This window comes from Alligator mississippiensis, chromosome 9 (assembly GCF_030867095.1).
Source record: "Alligator mississippiensis isolate rAllMis1 chromosome 9, rAllMis1, whole genome shotgun sequence".
NCBI lineage: Eukaryota > Metazoa > Chordata > Crocodylia > Alligatoridae > Alligator > Alligator mississippiensis.
Genome location: NC_081832.1, coordinates 42,038,978 through 42,059,009, shown reverse-complemented (window position 1 = coordinate 42,059,009; position 20,032 = coordinate 42,038,978). Strand labels below are relative to the sequence as shown.

Sequence of the window (20,032 nt, the reverse complement as noted above, 5' to 3'; positions counted from 1 at the left end):
AAAAGTCTTCAAATAGTTGAAGGGCCATTACAGAGAGCATGGAGATGGGCTTTTTTTCTGTGGCTGTAGTGGGATGGATTGGAGCAATGACTTCAAGCATCAGCATAGGAAATTTAGGTTGGAGATGAGGAGGAATTTTCTGACTATGAGGGTGGTCAAGCATTGGAACATGCTACCTAGAGAAATTGTTGAATCTCCATCTTTATAAGTTCTCTATAAAGTTAGACACTTGGCTAGGATGGTTTAGTCAGGAATGATCCTGCCTTGAGCAGGGGGCTGGACTAGATGACCTTGTGAGGTCCCTTCCAGTCCTATGATCCCCAGTCATTGAAATCAGATTAAATAAATGGCTGTGTAATTAATGCTCCTGGATTAAGGGCCTTTTGAAAGTCATGTTACAAATCATATTCTATCTTTTCTCAGTAATTTAATGATGGAATGCTCACTATTGATTATAAGACAAACCTGCTTAACAGAAACATGAGTGTATTTCCCTATTCGATATTACTACATATTTAGAACTCTGTATCACTGTCCAGTTACAAAGAAAAAGAGCTACAGTTTCATCCATTTTACTTTCATTATGGAAAACTCAGGCACAAGCCTCTTTCTGATAATGTCTTTACTGCTTTATTGCTTACCCTGGGAGAGTCATAGCTATTGCATTACAGTTTATTTGTCTTGTAAAATCAGCACCCAAGTGTATAAGGCAGTGGTTCTCAACCTTTTTAGACTTAAGGCATCCTTTAGAAATGCCATCTTTTTGTTTCCCCAAATGTTTTGACTATGGGAAAATAATAGAGATTTTTTCCTGTTGTGAAGAACTCAGAAAGACCAGAAAAAGATTTGACTTGCATCAAAACAGGAGTAAGACGGTCACTTACACATGAGGCTTAAATGACAATTAACTCAAATTAGCCACAATTGTTCCAAGGCAAACTACAAATTCTGATATTTCACAAGTACTTAATAGTGGGCTTGTCCCTCTGTAATGTCTTTGGATTGCTGTGAGACAAAATGCTCAAATATGTATTAAACTGGTGGTCTGTTTTTAGGGTAAAACAAGTGATTAATCTATCCTGGGACAAAAACTTTTATCCTGGGATCCTACAAGCCTACAAACTCATCATCCCATTTTACTTTCTGTGAAGTATCTGAATTAAAACTTTGCCCCTGGATAATCAAGGCTAATTCTAACTGTCACAACCAAATTAAGTAGTGCCCATGTCACAAACAAGTAAAACCATTCAAAACAGTTTTTTTCTGCACTAGGTTAACTAAGGGTTAACACTAATGATAGTAACCGCTTTTTTGCTGCGCATGTCAAAAAGAAATTTATAACTGCGACACTAACATGAAATAGAACTTAACTTTCTGTGCTGTACATAAATCATTATAATTGGTCAAAGAAAACAGGGAGTAACCCTGTGAGAGAGAACCCTAGCGAAGACCGCTAAATAATTGGCAATTCTAATTAAATATATGACGTGGTGAAAAGCAATTGGCTATTACACAAATAAAACCCATCTTCACTTCCGTGAAGAACGGGAGACCTCCGCACACACACCTAAAAAACCTCTGAACGTATGCGTGAGAATAACTGACAAATTGATCGCTTGTCAGTCTCCCCCGTCTCAACCTAATCAGATGTAAATCAACGACCTGCCGGCCTGATTTTTGTCTCCGTTTGTCTGCCCGACCAAAAAACTCTTATGCAGACCGACATATGACCTACGAACCTTAAGCTATAACTAACCAAATATCTTTGACCTCCGCTATTCACCACCTTGAATAAATAATCTTGCTTTACAACCGATAAGCGTCCGCCTAATTAATTCCACTCCAAGCGTCACTAATACCCGCCTGACGGCCTTCTAAGGCCCCGGACCCTTATCTGCCCGGGTGGGAGTCAGGGAGAGCTGTTGGCAGGCTGCCCTGGGTCCTGACACTAACTATTGCCATTCATGCTGCTTTATGTAAACAATTGTCTTGACCTGTTTTGATGCAAGTCAAAATTCTGAACAATCAGCCCTGGATTGACTCAGCCATCTGTTTTTAGCCTTATCTGTTGGCAGCACTACAGGACCATCACAAAGTGTCTCCTGTGTCATTTTCTTTTACACTAGAGCTCATATTTCCAAGTATTTGCAATGAACTTTGCTCATGAGGCCATCTGCTGATCCTATCGTGACTGGACTGCTTTACATCTTTGCTGAGCACTTTGGCACTGGATTTCATACGCTTCCTGAAAACTGGGATAAGATCCATCGTGGGCAACTGCTTAAGGATTTAGAGATCAAGGGTTCCAAGACCCCTCAAACACAAACCAGTGCTGCTTTCACTTGACTTCAGATAAGTCTTAGCAGGGACTGAGAATCCACTTGTCACTCTGAAGTAGTCTGCTTCTCGTACCTGCAAGTGAGAGCAGAAAATCCCTTCAGTGTTCTGGCTGTTCGGGTGATCAGTGTAGTACAACAAAGGCCCTATTTTCTGCATGGATAGTGCTAGCCAATGCATTACTGTGTTTGGTTCCAGCTTCAGGATTGCATTTCTAGCTACAGAGAAGCTGAGGACTCAGTAGTGAGCAGTGACTCCTGCCAGCCTGTTAGGCCAGTGCTTTTCAACCTGTTTTCATTTGTGGACCCCTAAAAAATGTTGAATGGAGGTGTGTTGACATGCTTTTGATTGATCCTGGTCAACTTTCACCGAACCCTTAGACATAGTCTGCAGACCCCCTCCCCCCCCCCAAGGGCCTGTGGACCACAGGTTGAAAACCACTGTGTTAAGCCAGCTCAAATGAATAATCAGGGGCATGGCATTGGCAAACAGGAAGCACAGCAAGTATATTTCATGTTAGCAGTGGTAAAGACCCTGGACCGGAAAAAGCAATCAACATAGATGGCATCTAAGCAGCACTACCAGAGAGTAGCTGAATAGTAATGCCAATTGCTGTTGCAGTACCAGGTGTTAGTGACAGTCAGTCTGCCCATAAGGTCTTATCAGCTGGTCACAGCACCTGATTTGCACTCATTCCCAAGGGGCAATGGTAGGAGCACAGGACTCTGGGCATTTTGCAGCTTGCAACCCAGATCCAATCTCTGGGACAGAGGAGAGGGGCTTTTGACTTTCCCTACTGTAACTGGTTGGCTAACAGTGACTAAAGGGGTGTCAGTGAGGTCTGTGTGTTGCAGAGGGGTGGCTGAGACTGCTGCGGAGAGTGGTGGCTCTCTGGGAATCCTGCTTTCATGACTGAGCATCTCAGTGCCTAAAGCATAGTCTGGGAAGAGAGTGGATTGCATTAATGTGAGGGAGAGTCCTTTGCATGTGTCTGTTGGGGTGGAAGGCTCTGGGAAGAGGCAATCTTCAGCTCAGTGTGATGTGCAGGACCATGAGGCCAAATCACAGGGCAGAGTCCCTCTAGCCTGGGGGACCAATGAGTCTTCTCTTCTGTCAGTAACATCCTCTCTGGGTGAGTCAGACAGATGCTCTGCAGGGCTCCAGCTTCTTTCCACACAGGGGAAGAGCATTCCCTATACCTGCCACTGCTGCAGGGCCAGAAGCCAGAATAGGAGGTATTGCCTCTTGGAGAAGGCAGAAGTGGCTCTGTGTGTGTGTCTTGTGGATGGAATCTACTCTCCCGCAAGCTGGAACCAAACAATTACCCTTTTATTCCCAGTATCATTAAGAATTTCATATCCAAGTTAAAGCCTGTGAGTGTTGACACATAACACTTTATCACCTGTGTAACTTACCCTGGTTTAGTACATATCAGTTCTACTGGTGTCTCCCACTGACAGATTCTCAGTTCTCTGGAGGTTTCTGGCCTAGGAGCACTTGCCCAGTAGGTGGCAGGGAAATAATTTATCTGCATTGAGCAAATAGGTCCCCGGACAGAATTGACTAGAGCTCTGGACATAAGACATCTACTGGCATAATTTACACTACTTTCCCAGATGTGACTTTAATTAGTAGTACAGGTTTCCCATGCTTTATGTGTATTCTGTATGTATAAATTCTCTCTTATGTGATGACCCTTTTTATATAAAAAATTCATTATATGCATGGTAAATACACTCTTATGTGATCGGTGTGGTGGAAGCCCACAGTCAGCTAGTTTGTGCAGTGCATTCTGGCAGTGACACGCACCAAAATATAGTCTTCTGTGTGGATCCATGCTCCTCACTCATTGTCTGTGACACGTTTTTGTAGTTGCCATCCCCATTATGGTAACATTCACCACGACCCTGTGCTTGTGTGTACTGTCTGCTGTTGGTGAGTATCAAAATTGTCTTGTAAAAGTGGTAGAAATGGGCCTGGGGCTCAGTACAGTCAAGGTCTTGGAATGTATTCCTATTTGTTACATTGTAAAGTGAGTTCCCTTTATGTGAATATGAGTTATGTGCTGTTTTCCAGGAATGCACCTACAGCATAAAGTGAAGGAAACCTGTAGAGTGACTTATATTACGATAGGGTTGTACTTTGTGTATTCACTTCACATTCACACAAGTGTGAAGGCAGATTACATTGGTGTAATTGTGTCTTGTGTCCACATTTCCGTCTAATGCAGTATTGCCATTTTCCCCTTTGTTCCAGAGTAGATAAAACAGCTGGACTTCTCAGGGAAACAAACTGAGAAAATAGTGGTAATGGTGAACCTGTTGTCTCAGCCATAGTCTCTGCTGGCTTGTTCTTCACTGACTGGGTTCCTTTTGGATTTAAGGCAAGTGAAAGGAAATCAGACTAGATCAGCCATTTTCAGGCTCTACATATCAGCCTGGCTTCATTTCCCTTGTGGTTTGATGGATTTTTAGTTATTTCTGAAGCAAAGCACCACTCTTAGAACTGGTTTTGTATAGGAGAAACTGTTGTCTAGGATATAGATTCCAGTGACCACAAAGAGTTTGTTTCATCCTTTCAAAAATATTACACACCAGCTGGTTTCCTGTAGGGGAAGAAGTAAAGTTGTCTCTGATATCTGTGGCTGTAGGTTCATTATGTTGCATCCTTCAGGGCACAGGACCAAGTGACATGTGAATGCAGCATTAGCAGGGGAACTTGAATATGTCTTATTTGAAAACTCACCTGCAGAAGACCAAATAAATAATACTATCTCTCCCATTAGTTGAATGCAACTATCAGGACAGAGTCAGTTTTTGGCTGAAATATCATTTTTATTTTTGATAATCGGTTTTTGTTTCTGTTGTGCAATGAAAGAGATATTTGCTTTCAATGCCATCTTTAATGCTGCTTTCTGTTTAAATTGGTTTAGTTATATTGTTGCTGCCTTCATTTGAAATAAAGGAACATTTTTTGCTTTCCATAATTAAGTATCAGATTGTGACCTCATCACAATCTGACTGGACTGAGCAGCTAATAGTAGTCCTATTAACATGGCAGAGGTGAGCTAGTGCTGGGACTAATGGATGAACAGAGTGAGTAATGGGCTCATCATCTAACTTCCAGCAATTCTCAAACTGTTCATGGCTGCAAGAGGTCCCCTAGGTCACCCTTGTTAAACATATCAAGATAGAGCCACTGGACCCAAAATTTGTAGTTTGTCCATGTTAACTCCCAAACCAAAGAAATGTTCCCATTAATATGCTAAGTGAGGGAAAGCCGGATGATTTGTGGAAGGGTTCGTGTCTGAAAACATGTTGCAGCAATTCAATGGGATAGCAGGATATTCAGACAAGGGGGAGCAGGAAAACCCTGCTCTGTGATCTTGAAGCCGCTTTATCTCTCTGGCTTCACAACATGACTGGTATCCTCAGGAGCACGTGGGCAGGTCACTTCAGCAGCGCTTGTGGTGTAGGAAATTGGCTCCACCAACGAAACCACCAACGAATCACTCTCCCTTTTAGCAGGGCATAGCGCCAGTTCTCTGAGATTTATTGTACCTTCAGTAAGCATATACTGTGGCACAGACTCCTGCTCTTAACCAGATGAAGCCCCTCACCCAAATAGGCTTCATCTAGCTCAGCGCATAATCCTGTGTCCACTAAAATCAATGGGAGCTTTTTAATCATGTGGCCACCTAAACCACTAAACAGTCAGTGAGCTGATCACTTTCCTTTCACCCCAAACCTCGGGGTTAATATACCTAGAGCACAAAATCAACAGAAAAGGAAAAAGAAATGAGCAACATGAAGTCGAAACTGACCTTCCCGTTCTTCAAATGGCTTCAGAACCTGAAGAATATTGTGCCAAGGGTGAGCTGGTCAGAGCTCTGCGTTAAAAAGCCTGTGGCTTCTCGTGTACGCCTCACTTCTATCCACAGATGAACTGGCAGCGCGGCTTGGGCGTTTTCCCTTGCTAATGCTGGTTTTGCTTTGACAGACCTTTAAGCGACAGGCAAGATCTCGGGCAGGAAGAATTTCCATATCTGCCCTGACGGTTTCATTTATGGGAACATAGTCAGCCTCCGGAAATAGTTCGCACACGTTCAAAAGGTTTCCCTTAAGACATTTAAAAATGAAGATCGGCTAATTTTGTAACCTTTTCTACATTTTTCTTTAATCCAGTGCTGTTGTACAAACTGTACTTTCCTGGATGGCTTACAGTTAGCCGTTAAGTCTCTAGGTGGCACTGTCCACCACTAAGGTACCCAAGAGTAATTGGAGCTTTTCCCCATCCACATGATCACATATAGCAAAGGCAGCTGCAATAAAAGACCTGGCAGTGGCTGGCTCAGCAGACGATAATTCGGTGATGATTTCAGGGAGAATGAGAAAGAATATATGGTCTTTCCCCACATTTTAGCAAAAATGTATTGTTGTTTTTCGTTTTTTTAAGCTTTCTTTCTTACTATTTTACCAGTTTTCAGGGGTGGGGTGACGTCAGCTATTTGCTGAAATATTGGATTATGGTACTGTTGAAACGGTCTGCAGGGAGCTGAGCCAAGGGAAGGAAGAATGCGGGTCTATCTAATGGTGTTCTGCCTTATTTCCTACTCCGTGGATGGGCAAATAGAATACTCCATCTCCGAAGAAACGGAACGTGGTGTATCTGTTGGGAATATAGCAAAGGATTTAGGAATAGATGCAGCTACACTTTCATCCAGGAAATTTCGCATGATCACCAGTTCAAGTAAGCAATATTTTAATATAGATGTAAGCACGGGGGCTTTGTCCGTTAATGAGCCCATAGACAGAGAGCAGGTTTGTGAATTAAAAACGACCTGTTTTCTGAATTACGAACTTGTTCTAGAAAACCCTCTAGAGCTGTATAAAATGGAATTTAAAGTGTTGGACATAAATGACAACTCCCCCAACTTCCCTTTAAATGAATATCGCTTAAATGTGGCCGAGTTTTTATCACCCGGGGCTCGATTTACACTCCCTAATGCCCAAGATCTTGATGAAGGCACCAACAGTGTCCAGATCTATACTCTGAGTCCTAATGAACATTTCCGTCTGGAAATGCAAGTACGCGGGGACGGGAGTAAGTACCCTGAACTGGTACTGGAAAAAGCCTTAGACAGGGAGCAACAAGCCATCCACAAACTCGTAATTATAGCCAAAGATGGTGGGACTCCCGAGAGGTCCGGTGATGCCGAAGTCATTGTGACAGTTCTCGATACCAATGACAACGCTCCAGCGTTTGAACATTCAGTCTACAGGGCAAGTATCTTGGAGAACTCCCTCAGCGGCACGTTGGTAACCAAAGTGCATGCCACTGACTTAGATGAAGGTCAAAATGGAGAAATCAGGTACTCATTTAGCAATAGCACTTCTGCTGATCTACAGAGAATGTTTCTAATCGATCCCCAAACTGGGGAGATAAAAGTGAATGGCATTTTAGATGTTCGGAGACCCCTTCTAGAGATGTTCATTGAGGCCAGGGATAAAGGAGCGTTCGGAATGTCCAGCACAGCTAAGTTGCTGGTGGAAATCACTGATGTGAACAACAATGCCCCCGAGATAACAATCACGTCTCTTTCCAGTCCAATCCCTGAGGATGCTTTGTCCGGAACTGTGATAGCTCTTTTGAGTGTTATGGATAAAGACCCTGGAGAGAACGGGAAGGTAACCTGTGAGATCCCTGCTAACATTCCCTTTCACCTAAAATCATCTTTCGACAATTACTATAGTTTGGTCACGGATGGGTCTCTGGATCGAGAACGGGTCAGTGAGTATAACATCACTGTCACTGCTATGGACCTTGGGTCCCCTCCCCTGGCCACTCGGAGGACACTGTGGGTGCAGATCTCGGACGTGAACGACAACCCTCCCAAGTTTGCCAGCTCAGCATGCGACATCTCTGTGACAGAAAATAACCTTCCTGGGGCGTCCCTGTACCAGGTATCAGCGTCTGATCCCGATGTGGGGCAAAACGGCCGGATTTCTTATACACTCAGGGACATGAGTTTTGAAGGCGGCGCTTTGTCCAGCTTTTTTGCGGTTAATTCGGAGAACGGAAACATCTATGCAAAAAGCACTTTTGACTTTGAACAGCTCAGGAGTTTTCATTTCCAGGTGGAAGCCAAAGATCACGGATCTCCAGCACTGAGTACGGCCTTAACTGTGAATGTTCTCATCACGGATCAAAACGATAACATCCCCGTCATTCTGTATCCTGCGGCCAGGAACGGGTCAGTCGCTGTGGAAATAGTCCCCAGGTTAGCCGATGCCGATTACCTGGTGACTAAAGTGGTGGCGGACGACGCGGACAGCGGGCATAACGCCTGGCTGTCCTACCACCTCTTGCAGCCCTCGAACTCCGGCTTGTTTCGGATTTTGGCCAACACGGGAGAACTCCGCACGGCCCGGTCCATGAGGTCCACGGACTCCATCAAGAACAAAGTGGTCATCCTGGTGAAGGACCATGGCGAACCATCGCTCTCCTCCACCATAGCTTTGGGCATCCTGCTCGCGGACTCGCTACCCCAAGCTCTGCCGGACTTCGACGACGGGCTGGAAGCACGAGGACAGCTCACCACTTTAAACCTTTACCTCATCATCTCTCTCGCCTGCATCTCCTTTGTGTTCCTTGGGTTTATCCTCTTCCTTGTCCTCATGAGGCTCCTCCATTGCAGAACTACTCACCACCGCAGCTGCTGTTGCTCAGGGTGCTGCCCCGAGGATGAGAAATACGAGAAGTACCGCTACAATGTGCGCATGCTTCCGAGCTCTCACTTCCCTTCAGAGGTGGTGGAGGTCTCAGGGGTGGGCAAGCTTACCCACACCTACTTGTACAGGGCGTCTCTGGGCATTGGGCCTAGCAATAACAATTTATTGCTGAACGGAGACGCCAGAAATATCCCCAGTGGTGCAGGATTACAAGTGCCAGCAACCTGTATTCAGATACAGAAGGTGAAAAGCGATCACTTTAACGCTATTTTGTTGGTAAGTAGTTTTCGTTTCAGTAGTTCTATGTGCCCCACGGGTGCCCAGACTCCTTCATTTGTCATTTTTATAGTTGATGGTAACAGCATTGATCTTATGCCAGTGTGAAGTCAATATATTTATTTATTTACCTACAAGGTAGAGGGTAGCATTATGGCAACGCGAACAAAATCTCCAATCGCTTATTTCCCCCCTTACCCTCAAGAACCAAAAGCGAAAGAGACATATCCCCCAGGAACACTGGAATGATCTGCCATATCTAAACGGGGGAGAGGGGTGCTCAGTAACTACAACTTACTGTGTGAGACGAAAAGAAGATATTGCCACAGCGCCATTACACTACTTAGGAAGCCACAAGAAAAGACAAAACGAAATGAGTGAAATATAAATTGGCTAGCGAGTTCAAATACCTATACACGCCTGTGCACCTGCGTGTACGCAGGAGCGTGGAGGCTGCCCAGACGCGCTGGAATTCCCGGCAGTCGGAGCGATCGCCCCAGCGGCAATGGCCACCTGCCTCCTGGGTCTGGTGTAGCAGCGCCCGCGGGCTTCCAAACGGTGGCGCCGCACTTGCAGTAAAGCGCGACAAAGGAGCTTTCGTTCAGGCGCCCCGCCGCCGTTTTTAAGCCCGCGGGCGCTGATACACCAGAGGCAGCCCCGCTTTAATTAGAATCGCTCTAATCAAGGCGCTGCCCCACCCCGCAACTCCGGAGAACGTGTAAAAGTGCCAAGTGACAAAGGTCACGAGAACAACAAATCTGCTTCATCAATTATAAAGTTTTCTACTTCTTTCTTTCCCTTTGGGAAAGGGAAAAGTGTGAGAAGAGAATTTGCTGTGGAAAGGTGGTATTTAAGTCCTAAGAATAACATTTTCAAAGGATCCTAATAGTCCTCAGTTTCCTTAAGTCCTTCAGAAATCGGTACAAAATATTCCGTTTGAAATGAAGTTAGATCTTTTAAAACAACCAAATGAATTTGTAAAACTAAAAAGTTTTCAAGTCTTTTCAGCTAATGACTTCCTTTTCGGAAGGAAGGCTCTTGTTATGATGATTTCATAGGATTAGTTAAGAAATCTGGGTTGCATTCCCTGATGTCACTGATTTGAGTGAGGTTGGGTCAATACTTCACGTTTCAGTTTTTCTATTTATAAAATTGTGATCATGATACTCTCTTCTAGGTGTGTAGTGAGTCTTGTGTTTGGCGTGTAGGGAACTTTGTGACCTTCTGAGTAGTAGAACTTCTGAAATACACAATGCCACAATACACAATATACAGTACCAACCTGGTCAGCTTGCCACTGTTTGTAACGAATGAGCCAGTTTTAATCCGAGCTGCATGCAGGGGTAAGTGCTTTAATTACTTTGACTAGATTTATAGCCCAAGAGTGTGCCTGTTAAGAATAAAGTGGCAATCACCCTAAAGGAAAGATAAAATGCCAGGTTTTATTTTTATATTAAAGACTTTCAAAAGGAACAAGAACTTTTAAGTTGCTCAAATTGTAGATGTCTATGACAATTTTAAATAGATAAATTTTCAGTTTATGTTTACCCAGTTTCTGAAAATTAAATACTTGAAGGGGCTTCACCTTGGACATCCACATTAGATGTAATAAGTATTAGTCCTTTCTAGAAACATAGGAATCATTATTCTTAGGCAGACCAAAAATCCATCTAGTATCATGTCCTGTTTCTGGGAGGGGCTTGTATCAGATGCATTAAGCAAAAGTGTAAGAACCTCCAGTAAACAGATGCAGGGTAATCTGCTCTCCACATTAGGCTCTATTCTCATTTATAATAATTAGAGATTGATTTAAGCTTTGAATCATGAGATGTTACTGGCAGCTGAAGAACAGTTGTAATTAATTATGATAACTCAGGATATATGTATTAGTTACATAAATGCACAGTTCCATCTTGAACCTTGGCTCAATAATTGCATTTGATAATTGCCCCTGATAATTAGCCCCACACTTTAATAATGCATGGCTGATAAAGCATTTTCTTTTATCAGTTTTTTAGCTTTATTTAGTAATGAATTCAACTGTTCAAATAATAGATGTAAAATTTAAAGATCTATCATTTCCCATAAAATATACATAAAGACAAATTTTTATTTTCTATAAATAGTGCTTCCTTAACCCAAGTCAATGTTTTACAGGAGTCTTATGTTTTTTTCTTCTCTTCCTTTCAGTCTCTAACAGTTCCTTTAAGTTTCTGTCAATGTTGAAGTTTTATGTTTGTTCATCTCTATATAATAATTCACCCCCTCTTTTCCCTAGAACTCTGCACAATACAAATATCACTATCTTCTACTTATCTTTGCTTTTAAATTTTAAATTTATTCCACATTTGTTCTTAAGTGGTAGCTCATAGACCTTGCACTATCTTTCAGTATTCAAAAATGTTTCTAAAATTTTCTGGTTTGGAGGTGGGAAACTTTCCTTTTTATTTTTTTTTAAGCAAAATCCAAAAATTTCCAAGTAAGCAACTTTTTCCCCTTCTTTCCTGTATAACAGTGACTTAATAAGGGAACTTTTCTGTTACTAAAACTTCCCAAACTAAAAAAAAACCAAAACAGTCAATGATTTTAGGGGCATCATATCTCTTCCAGGCTTTTTCAATTGTAATTCTGGCTGCCATTAGATGATGAGTGATCAATACCTTATGTGTCTTAGTTTTGCAGAGTTTTCAGGAGGGTTCACTGAGAACATGAAGGGGTTATCTGACAGTTGGTATCCCATCATTTCTTAATCTTCTCCTGGCCCTAGCCAAACTAGTGATCTACCTGACCAGGAAAGAAGCTCTGGCTGGAGGAGCCTGTGGGGACTGTGGGGCCATTTTCTTGTCCCTGATCCATTCATGTCTCCAGGCAGAGTTTCACTGGGCAGCATCCACTGGCTCCTTGGATTTGTTCGAGGGCCAGTGGGCACTGTCTGGTTTGTTCTGCTCGGTGTCCTCCACCTGCTTAGTGCACTCATTTTAAACCCATCCCTGTTTTCTTCTTAGTTGTCCCCCAAACTCAGATTATGTCTACCCAGTAGTGCCCTCTAATAAGGGGGGTGGGGGGGAGGGCACTAACTATCGTTCTTTGGGTGTTAAGCCCATGTTAACCTTATGCATCAAATGAGCCCATTATTTCCCTCACCATATCTCCAACCTTCTTCTAGAATAGTTTAATTCTGGGACATGTTCACCATGGCTGCTTGTAAATGTTAAAAAAACAAACAAACTAAAAAACAAAACACAAAACAAAATGGTGTTTTAATTTAAACCCAGAGCATTCCTGCACCAAGCCCCATTCATGCCCAGAAGAGGCAGCACCTTATTTGGACCTGGTTCACCTGACATCTGTAAAGATTGGGTACTTTAGTAGGGTGTTTTGTTAGGGCTGTGTGAAACAGCACTGTTTCATTTTGGCTTCCATTTTGCTGTTTCGAAGGACAGTATTTTATTTTGCTGTTTCAAAGCACTGTTCTGTTTCATTTAATCAAAACTGTTTCGCTGTTTCAATGAGTTTCGATGTTTCGCCCATAGGCTATAATGGGGAATTGCAAAAATGCCTATAACTTTGTCATTTCCTGCCTGATTTGGATGAAAATTGTGGAGATGGTAACCCTATGTAAGGGCATGAAGTTTGCCAAGTTTCAAGGAGACAGGTACAGGGGTTTTTGGGACACTGCAACTCAAACTGTTCCAAGCAAAACCAGTATCGTTTGCTGGTAGCAGCATCCAGCTGTCATCCCACACACAGATCCAGGGGCTGCGTCCCCTGGGAGGAGTCTGGCACAGCCCTGCAGCCCTCCAAGGGGGCACAGGCCACTGGATCTGCATGCAGGATGACAGCAGGCTGCCACTGTCAGTTGGGGCCAGGGCCAGCACTAGGTTCTTCCCAGTGCTCAGCACAGGCTGTGCCAGGTAGACTCAGGTGCTAGTGCTGGCCCCAGCCAGCAGCAGCAGCATGCTGTCATCCACATGCTCTGCAGCCGGTGAGTGTGGAATTTAAAAAAAAAAAAAGCCATGCATTTACCAGCTCCAGCAGCAGTGATTGGGGCCTCTGAGGGCTCATGGCAGAGCCCCCATGCAGCAGGGGGCAACAGGGATTGCCACCCCCCCCCCCCGGCACCCATGTGGCAGCTGCACTATCAGACAGGTGTAGTGTGGGTCAGCAGGGTGGTGTGTGCTTTTTGGTAGCTGTGGTGGCTCTACCTGCTAGCCAGAGTTCCTGGTTTGATTCCCCAGCTCTCTGATCATTCCCCCAACTTTTCCCAGGGGGTGTGGATCTGCTGCTGGCTGGGGAAATAACCCAGAACCACCACCAATAGCTGGTAGCCATAGCCTCCTGTCATCCTGCATCCTGCATCATCTGGGGGCCTGGGAGGTTGAAACAGCTTTGCAATGAAACACCTGTTGACATTTTGCACAGCCCTACTTCTTAGCTCTTTTATCTATGATGGAATCAGCTTTAGCTAAAAGCACTGAAAAGCCCTGCTGAAGTGCCCTATCTATATAGATGCTGTAGAGCCAGGTTGAAATAATGTGCTGCTACTTCTGGTGAAGCACTTTTTTAAAATGTCTGCAAGCAGCCCATATGTGGTAGAATCCTCCCAACTGACTGCACTCCCTCCAATATTTGCTGTTTCTGTACCATAAATGCATTGCACTTCTTCAAAAGATCTAAATATATTTTCTTTGAATAACTATGCAGATTATTTTTACATGGACATGTTCCCAGATGTTAATGCTTCCTAATGAATTATTACGGTTAAATTCAGTATTATTATGTATAGGTGCTAAAGGTGATGGTTTTGAACTTAATTTCTCAAATGTGTTATCCTAGGTTTTCACTGTTGTTTTCATGAAGGGGTGATTATATGCTGAATTTGGCCTGGAAGATTTCTTTAGCCATAGTAATAGATAAGGGTTGACTATCCTTTTATAGGTGTTGAATTGCTATCTTTTAATTTAATCAATTGTGTCTCTGTGCTACATTATGAGATGGGGAGAACCTGATTTCTACAGGCTATTCATTATTTTATTACGTTCCTTCTTATTTATTTCTTTTTATAAGGTAAATAACTAGTCTTTTCAATTTCTCTTTACATGAGAAATTTTCCTTGCCACTAATCATTCTCTCACCCTTCCATGAACCCTCTCTACTACTGCAATTAAATCTTGACCTATAAATATATATTAGTTCTGGTTTGCAGTTTTCTGATGTACTCACCATTAGCTGACTAGTGTTTTACCAAAGCTAAAGCAGATTTAAAATCCTCTTACAGGCTACAGTTCTGAGTGCAACAATTTTACATTAACTCATATAAACTGAGTAATAAGAAACCATGTATTGACTTTGATTTTCCCATCAGAGGTCACCACAAAGTCATCATTCTTTATTATTGGCTATCAGTCAGTCACATGCGTTTAAACTAGAACCTTGAAATATGATATCCTTATTCTTATGGGATTTTGAGAATGGGAAAAACAACTCTCAGATGTGACCTTTGGTGATTTTATTAGCTAGCACCCACTAAACAGAAATTGTAACCTATGATAGAAGCCTCCTGGGAAGGCCAAAGGACACACATGAATATAACTGAGCAAAGTTGGGCAAGTGAACGAAAGGCTTCAACATTTACAGCCACATCTGTCCTTAACAGTAGAGTACTGTCACTTGATTATTATTGCTGATTCTCTTGTTGCTGATAACGAGGATTAATTTACCAAGGAATGAACTCTGCGTGTATTTCCACAAACTTGCAGTCCATTAAAACAATATAACAAGTCAAACAGTACAAACTGGAAATCAAACAGTACAAATTGGAAATATACATACAATCGTTTGCTTTAATTTCTAGTGAATGTTAGATATACCAAATACATTTAATATGACATCTAGTCTAACCACAATAACAATGTACTAGAAGATTAAGTTTCCTGTGATCTGATATGGTATATAACAACATGGTTGGGGACCACAGTTTGAACTAATTTCTGCAAAAGGATCCATGAACAGAAATTCTGTTTGACTCAGATATGATTTCTGTAAGTCAAAGAATCACAGAGTCCTCATTAATAAACAGCAATTTTGCTCTCATGAAAGTTAAAGTCAATTTATCAGTGGATGATTCAGCAAAAAAAAAAAAAAAAGAAGCAAGATGAATAATTGACTAAATTATGTACTTTAATGCATGCACACTAACTTTACTGGCAGTTGGATATGTATACCTAAGAGGTGAATTTTATCCATATTTTTCTGAAGGACTGTAACATTTCTCCTGATTTAATATTTAATGATGTGTTATTTAAGTATTGCATATTATTAAAACATTAGTAGCAGCTCCAAATGTCAGGTTATATCTACATTTTATATACAGTAGGATGTAAATCTCTCTTTGAACACTTTTTGACATGCATTAATGACTTGTTAGTTCCCCCCCAAATAGCTCAGTATTGAACTATACCAGTAGTTATGTGTAAAGAGGGAACATGAATAGAAATGAGATTTAAGGGGAAATTGTTTTTGATGATGTATTTTTGTTCATTTGGTGGTGGTACATTTTTTACTATTGAATTAAGTGAGTGACTTGGATATTCTTTACAAATACAGAGGTGAGACTCTTCTGTGTTTTTATATCTGCTATTTAGGTTATGTCTAAACTAGGACTACAGAAATCCTCATGATAGAATAAATCTTAACTATATGTTTTTAAAGATTTTTCTGCTTTTTGTGCAATGTAGCATGCATAACAATGAAGTGAAAAGCATGTTATTCTCTGCTTCTATACTGAGTCTTGCTTCCAATAGACACTCTGGAGTGGTGGGATTACTCAGGTGTGTAAAGTCTGTTTACCTGAATATAGATTTCTAAGATCATGGTCTACCCATGGCATTTCATACATTTGTTCATTTTATCTTTTGTGCTTGATGAATGACATGCATTGAGTGTAGTGACCCTTGAGTGCTTTCACATCTAATATTTAGGTTACATCTAAAAATAGAACTAAATGACCTAGCAACAGAGAATATTTTTACTGTGTCTTTTAGACCTTCATGGGGTGGAAACATCTGATGCAATTTGGCATGGACATGAAGTGACAAATGTGAAATATACTGGCATTTTGACAGTGGCATGCCATTTAGATTATGCTGTCCCAGGCTAAAGCTTTAATAGAATTACTCACGGGAGTAAGGACTATTCATGTGAACAAGGCATTCCTGAATCATGCTTTAACAGTTGTATACCAGAGCTGTAATAGCATAACCTACTCAAAACAAAGGGTGGTATATGCTATCCAGGGCTTTTCCATTCTTGCCCTATGAGAAGGTCTTCAGAGGCTGCAATTTCATGTCTAATTCAGATTATATGACTTGACAGTGTTAGGCAAGAATTCTTGTGGGTGATAGCTTTGATGAATATGGTTGGGATAGACATAGGCAAGCTTTTGGGTATTACAGTACCTTTCCTCGGGCCTCTGGGAGAGAAGCAGCAGAGCTAAGTAGTAAATGGAGTAAAAGTTGTGTAAAACTGCATATGTAGAGATATGGTTAATGTAAGTTAGTACATTATGGTTAGTGATAGTGTTAGTACACTGAGTTCAGTTGACTTCACTAAGTAATTTCCCTAGTTTATCAAAGTAAATCTTTTGGAAATCAATAACCTCAGTTACAGGCCTATTTGCTTAAATTTCCAGTTCATTTAAATGGAACTAGGTTGTGATAATCTAATCTGAATTTATTTTCTATGATTAGCTTGTATAATATCCTCAGTTCTACCCAAAGCAAGCCTATAACCATATTCTCTTGGTTGGTTCACTATTTAGTGAAATCTTTAAGAAACCACATCTAGGAATATGTAGGCCTGTACCATTATCGATGGTATTTGTTCTTTATATCTGTTAAATTAAAGGGTTTGATAATAGGTAAATCATGTAAATACAAGTACTATCCGGTTGTGGAGTGTTTTAGTCCACAGCAGTACATGTTTAGATGCTGCCCTGGCTGGCTGGGGCATGAAAGTGCTTCAATGTAGGTGCTGCCTGCTGGCTAGCCCCACACTGAAGCACCCTTGTGCCTCAGCCAGCCCCTCTGCAGCACATTGAGCTGGAGGGAGCAGCTTTGGGCTGGCAGGCTGACCCTCAGGGACCCATGATGGCTGGGGCTGCTCTGACCTGGCTCAATGTGCTGCATTCCCAGGCACATGTACAGATAGTGTGCCCAGAGTGATAAACTCCAGTGCAATAAGCTCCAGCATGTATTGCTTTACATTAATACGCACATGTAGACATGTCCGCTGAGAACCCCATATAAACACTGCATTGTGTTGGCTGTATTAGAAATAGGACATTACAGTCATTGCAATGAGGATTGCATTTAGGTGGTAGATCAGTGTGATATATGTGTTTAATGATGGATAGGTGAAAGTAAGAGGTTAGATGGCTTTGTGTGTAGGGGTTGTAAAATTAGTGGATGGGATACTTCTAAAATGGAGAAGGCTTAAGAGCTGGACCCTAGGAAAGGTGTAAGGAGCTTTTCTTCAGTACAGTACAAAGGCAGAATGAAAGTGTTATTTTAGTTGTACTGGGACCTCACTCAAAGTATGGTTAAGGTTGTGTGCATGTTACCTCTTCTTTTCCTGGTTTTCAGGAGTTGAATTTTGTTGAACTCAACATTTTGGAGCATAAGATGCCACTGGAAAATGTTACCTTTGTATTAATGAAGGTTTTCATCATTGCATTCCCTAGGCATTTTTTAAATGAAAGAGAAATAGTCTTTGTAGGAGGTAGTGATCCCTTGCACACTTGAATTTATTGCATAGGTTTGCATTTGAAACATTGCTTGTCACTAAGTAGAGCTGAAGGATGCTGTGTCATTCCTAAGTGCTCCTCCTCTCTCCTGTACATTTTGCTGTAGCAGAATGGGGATTATCATCATGTACTTAAAGGTGTAGAGTGTAGGGTGCCTATCTGAAAGAACAGTTTGTGTTTCAGAATATTGAAAGTTTGGTTATATAGTAAGTACAGTACCTTAAATGTGCGAGAAGGCTGGCATGTCCCTCTTCCTAATCCTCTCCACTACCATTCACCACAATATATATCCTCCCTTCATTTTCAGCTCACCTTCCCCTTTTTCTCTTATGAAGCCATATTTTAGAAACAGTAACATAAAAAAGTTGCTGCTTGCTGTCTTGTGCCCTCTGTTGTTGCATACATATATTAACAATAGTGATTTACAAAATTGTTATACCTTTCCTTCATTTTGTAGCCTGAGGTCTACACCAAAGCTTTGCAGTTCACATTTTGTTCTCCCTGCTTCAGGAAGATCTCCTAGTTAGGGCCTTGGCCCATCTAACATTCCCATCATTACTGACCTTTTCTCCTGACCCCTGTTCCCCAATCAATCATGAAGATAAGTTATTTATGTAGGTGAGATCTGAAACTAGAGGAGCGTAAATTAGGCTCATTAGTCGCTATCTGTTTCCTTGAACTAGTCATGAAAACTGACAAGCTCAAAACCGTCTTGTCTCTAGTTCACATGTACAACATGATCTTTTAACCTCTTAAGTTAGGTGTACACCTATCTAGAGGCCCTGGCTCTTTCTTGCATATGGTATTCAGTGTTCTTTTCTTCAAAGGGACAGTGTTCGCCATGCTTAGGACAGGCAAAGTGTTGAGTAATTGTGGCCATTTTGGATGCAGTCAGGATCATGGTCTGATCTTCAGGCCTGTGCGAAAAATAATGGTAAAAATCTGTCAACTTTTTAAGAAAGCTGATTTTTTTTCTAGGAGGTCTCTATCTCAGGAACCCCTTAACTCTAGTATGTAGCAACTATAAGTTACTCTTCTAAAACAGTGGAAAAACATCAGGAAGGTGTTAATTCTGTTTTTGGAACTGGTTTTAAGTAAGATGCAGTAAATATAAATAAATGTTCTCCATACTGGGTACATCTACATGAGATGCTTTACTGCTCAGCAGACTAAATTTGCTGCACAGTAAAATGTCACTATCTACACATGTGCAGTAATTATGGTGCAGGAGATGAATTTACTGCACTGCTGCATAGTCCCATCAGATACAAGTGGTATCCAGCAGTGGAGCAAATTACTGCACTTAAATGCATGTATAGATGGCTCCAATTTGAGCCAGAGTATATTCAGTCACATTAATTGGATGTGTAGATGCACCCCTCGAATGTAGGCCAATATATAATCCTTTACTACCAGTTCCATTTCTGGGACTGAAGACTGATAGGAGACCTGGCTTTTCTGACACTACAACAGATAATTTTAGTCATCCTACAATTATATAAGCAAGCATGGGTCACTTTTTAAAGGGAAATATTTCACCTCCCTGCTGCAACATGTTTATTGCTAATATTTCAGCAAATTCTAAATCACTTTTATTTGAACAATATTTATGTCTCTTGTTAGTTTTCTTTTTGCAACGTTCATATTACTGTTTTAGATGGGGTAACATTATATGGACAAATGTGGAAGTCTAAGTCCATGGATAGTGAAAGCCTGACAAATGCCCATAAAAATTCATATAAAAAATTCCTGAGTAGCCATAGAGTAGGTCATCCAATCAGGAACAGCAACAATGCCATTTGATGTCCATGTTCAGTCAAACCATGTTAATATCATCCTGCCCATTTTTTAGAAAAAGTTACAAATAACATTCATGAGCAACCTT

At 41.6% G+C, this 20,032-nt stretch overlaps 1 protein-coding gene across 4 annotated transcripts in view; it reads left to right on the top strand.

Moving 5' to 3' along the window:
• LOC102559534 (protocadherin alpha-C2) overlaps positions 1–20,032 on the top strand; it is a 267,699-nt gene that overhangs the window by 53,875 nt on the left and 193,792 nt on the right. The window contains exon 1 of one of the 4 annotated variants that reach the window (XM_059733380.1): positions 6,764–9,344. The exons of the other annotated variants lie outside the window; for them this stretch is intronic. Within the exon in view, the coding sequence (XP_059589363.1) occupies positions 6,912–9,344 (2,433 nt within the window). The 5' untranslated portion in view covers positions 6,764–6,911. Of the gene's footprint in view, positions 1–6,763; positions 9,345–20,032 lie in introns of those variants that run through there. 4 annotated transcript variants of the gene reach the window in all.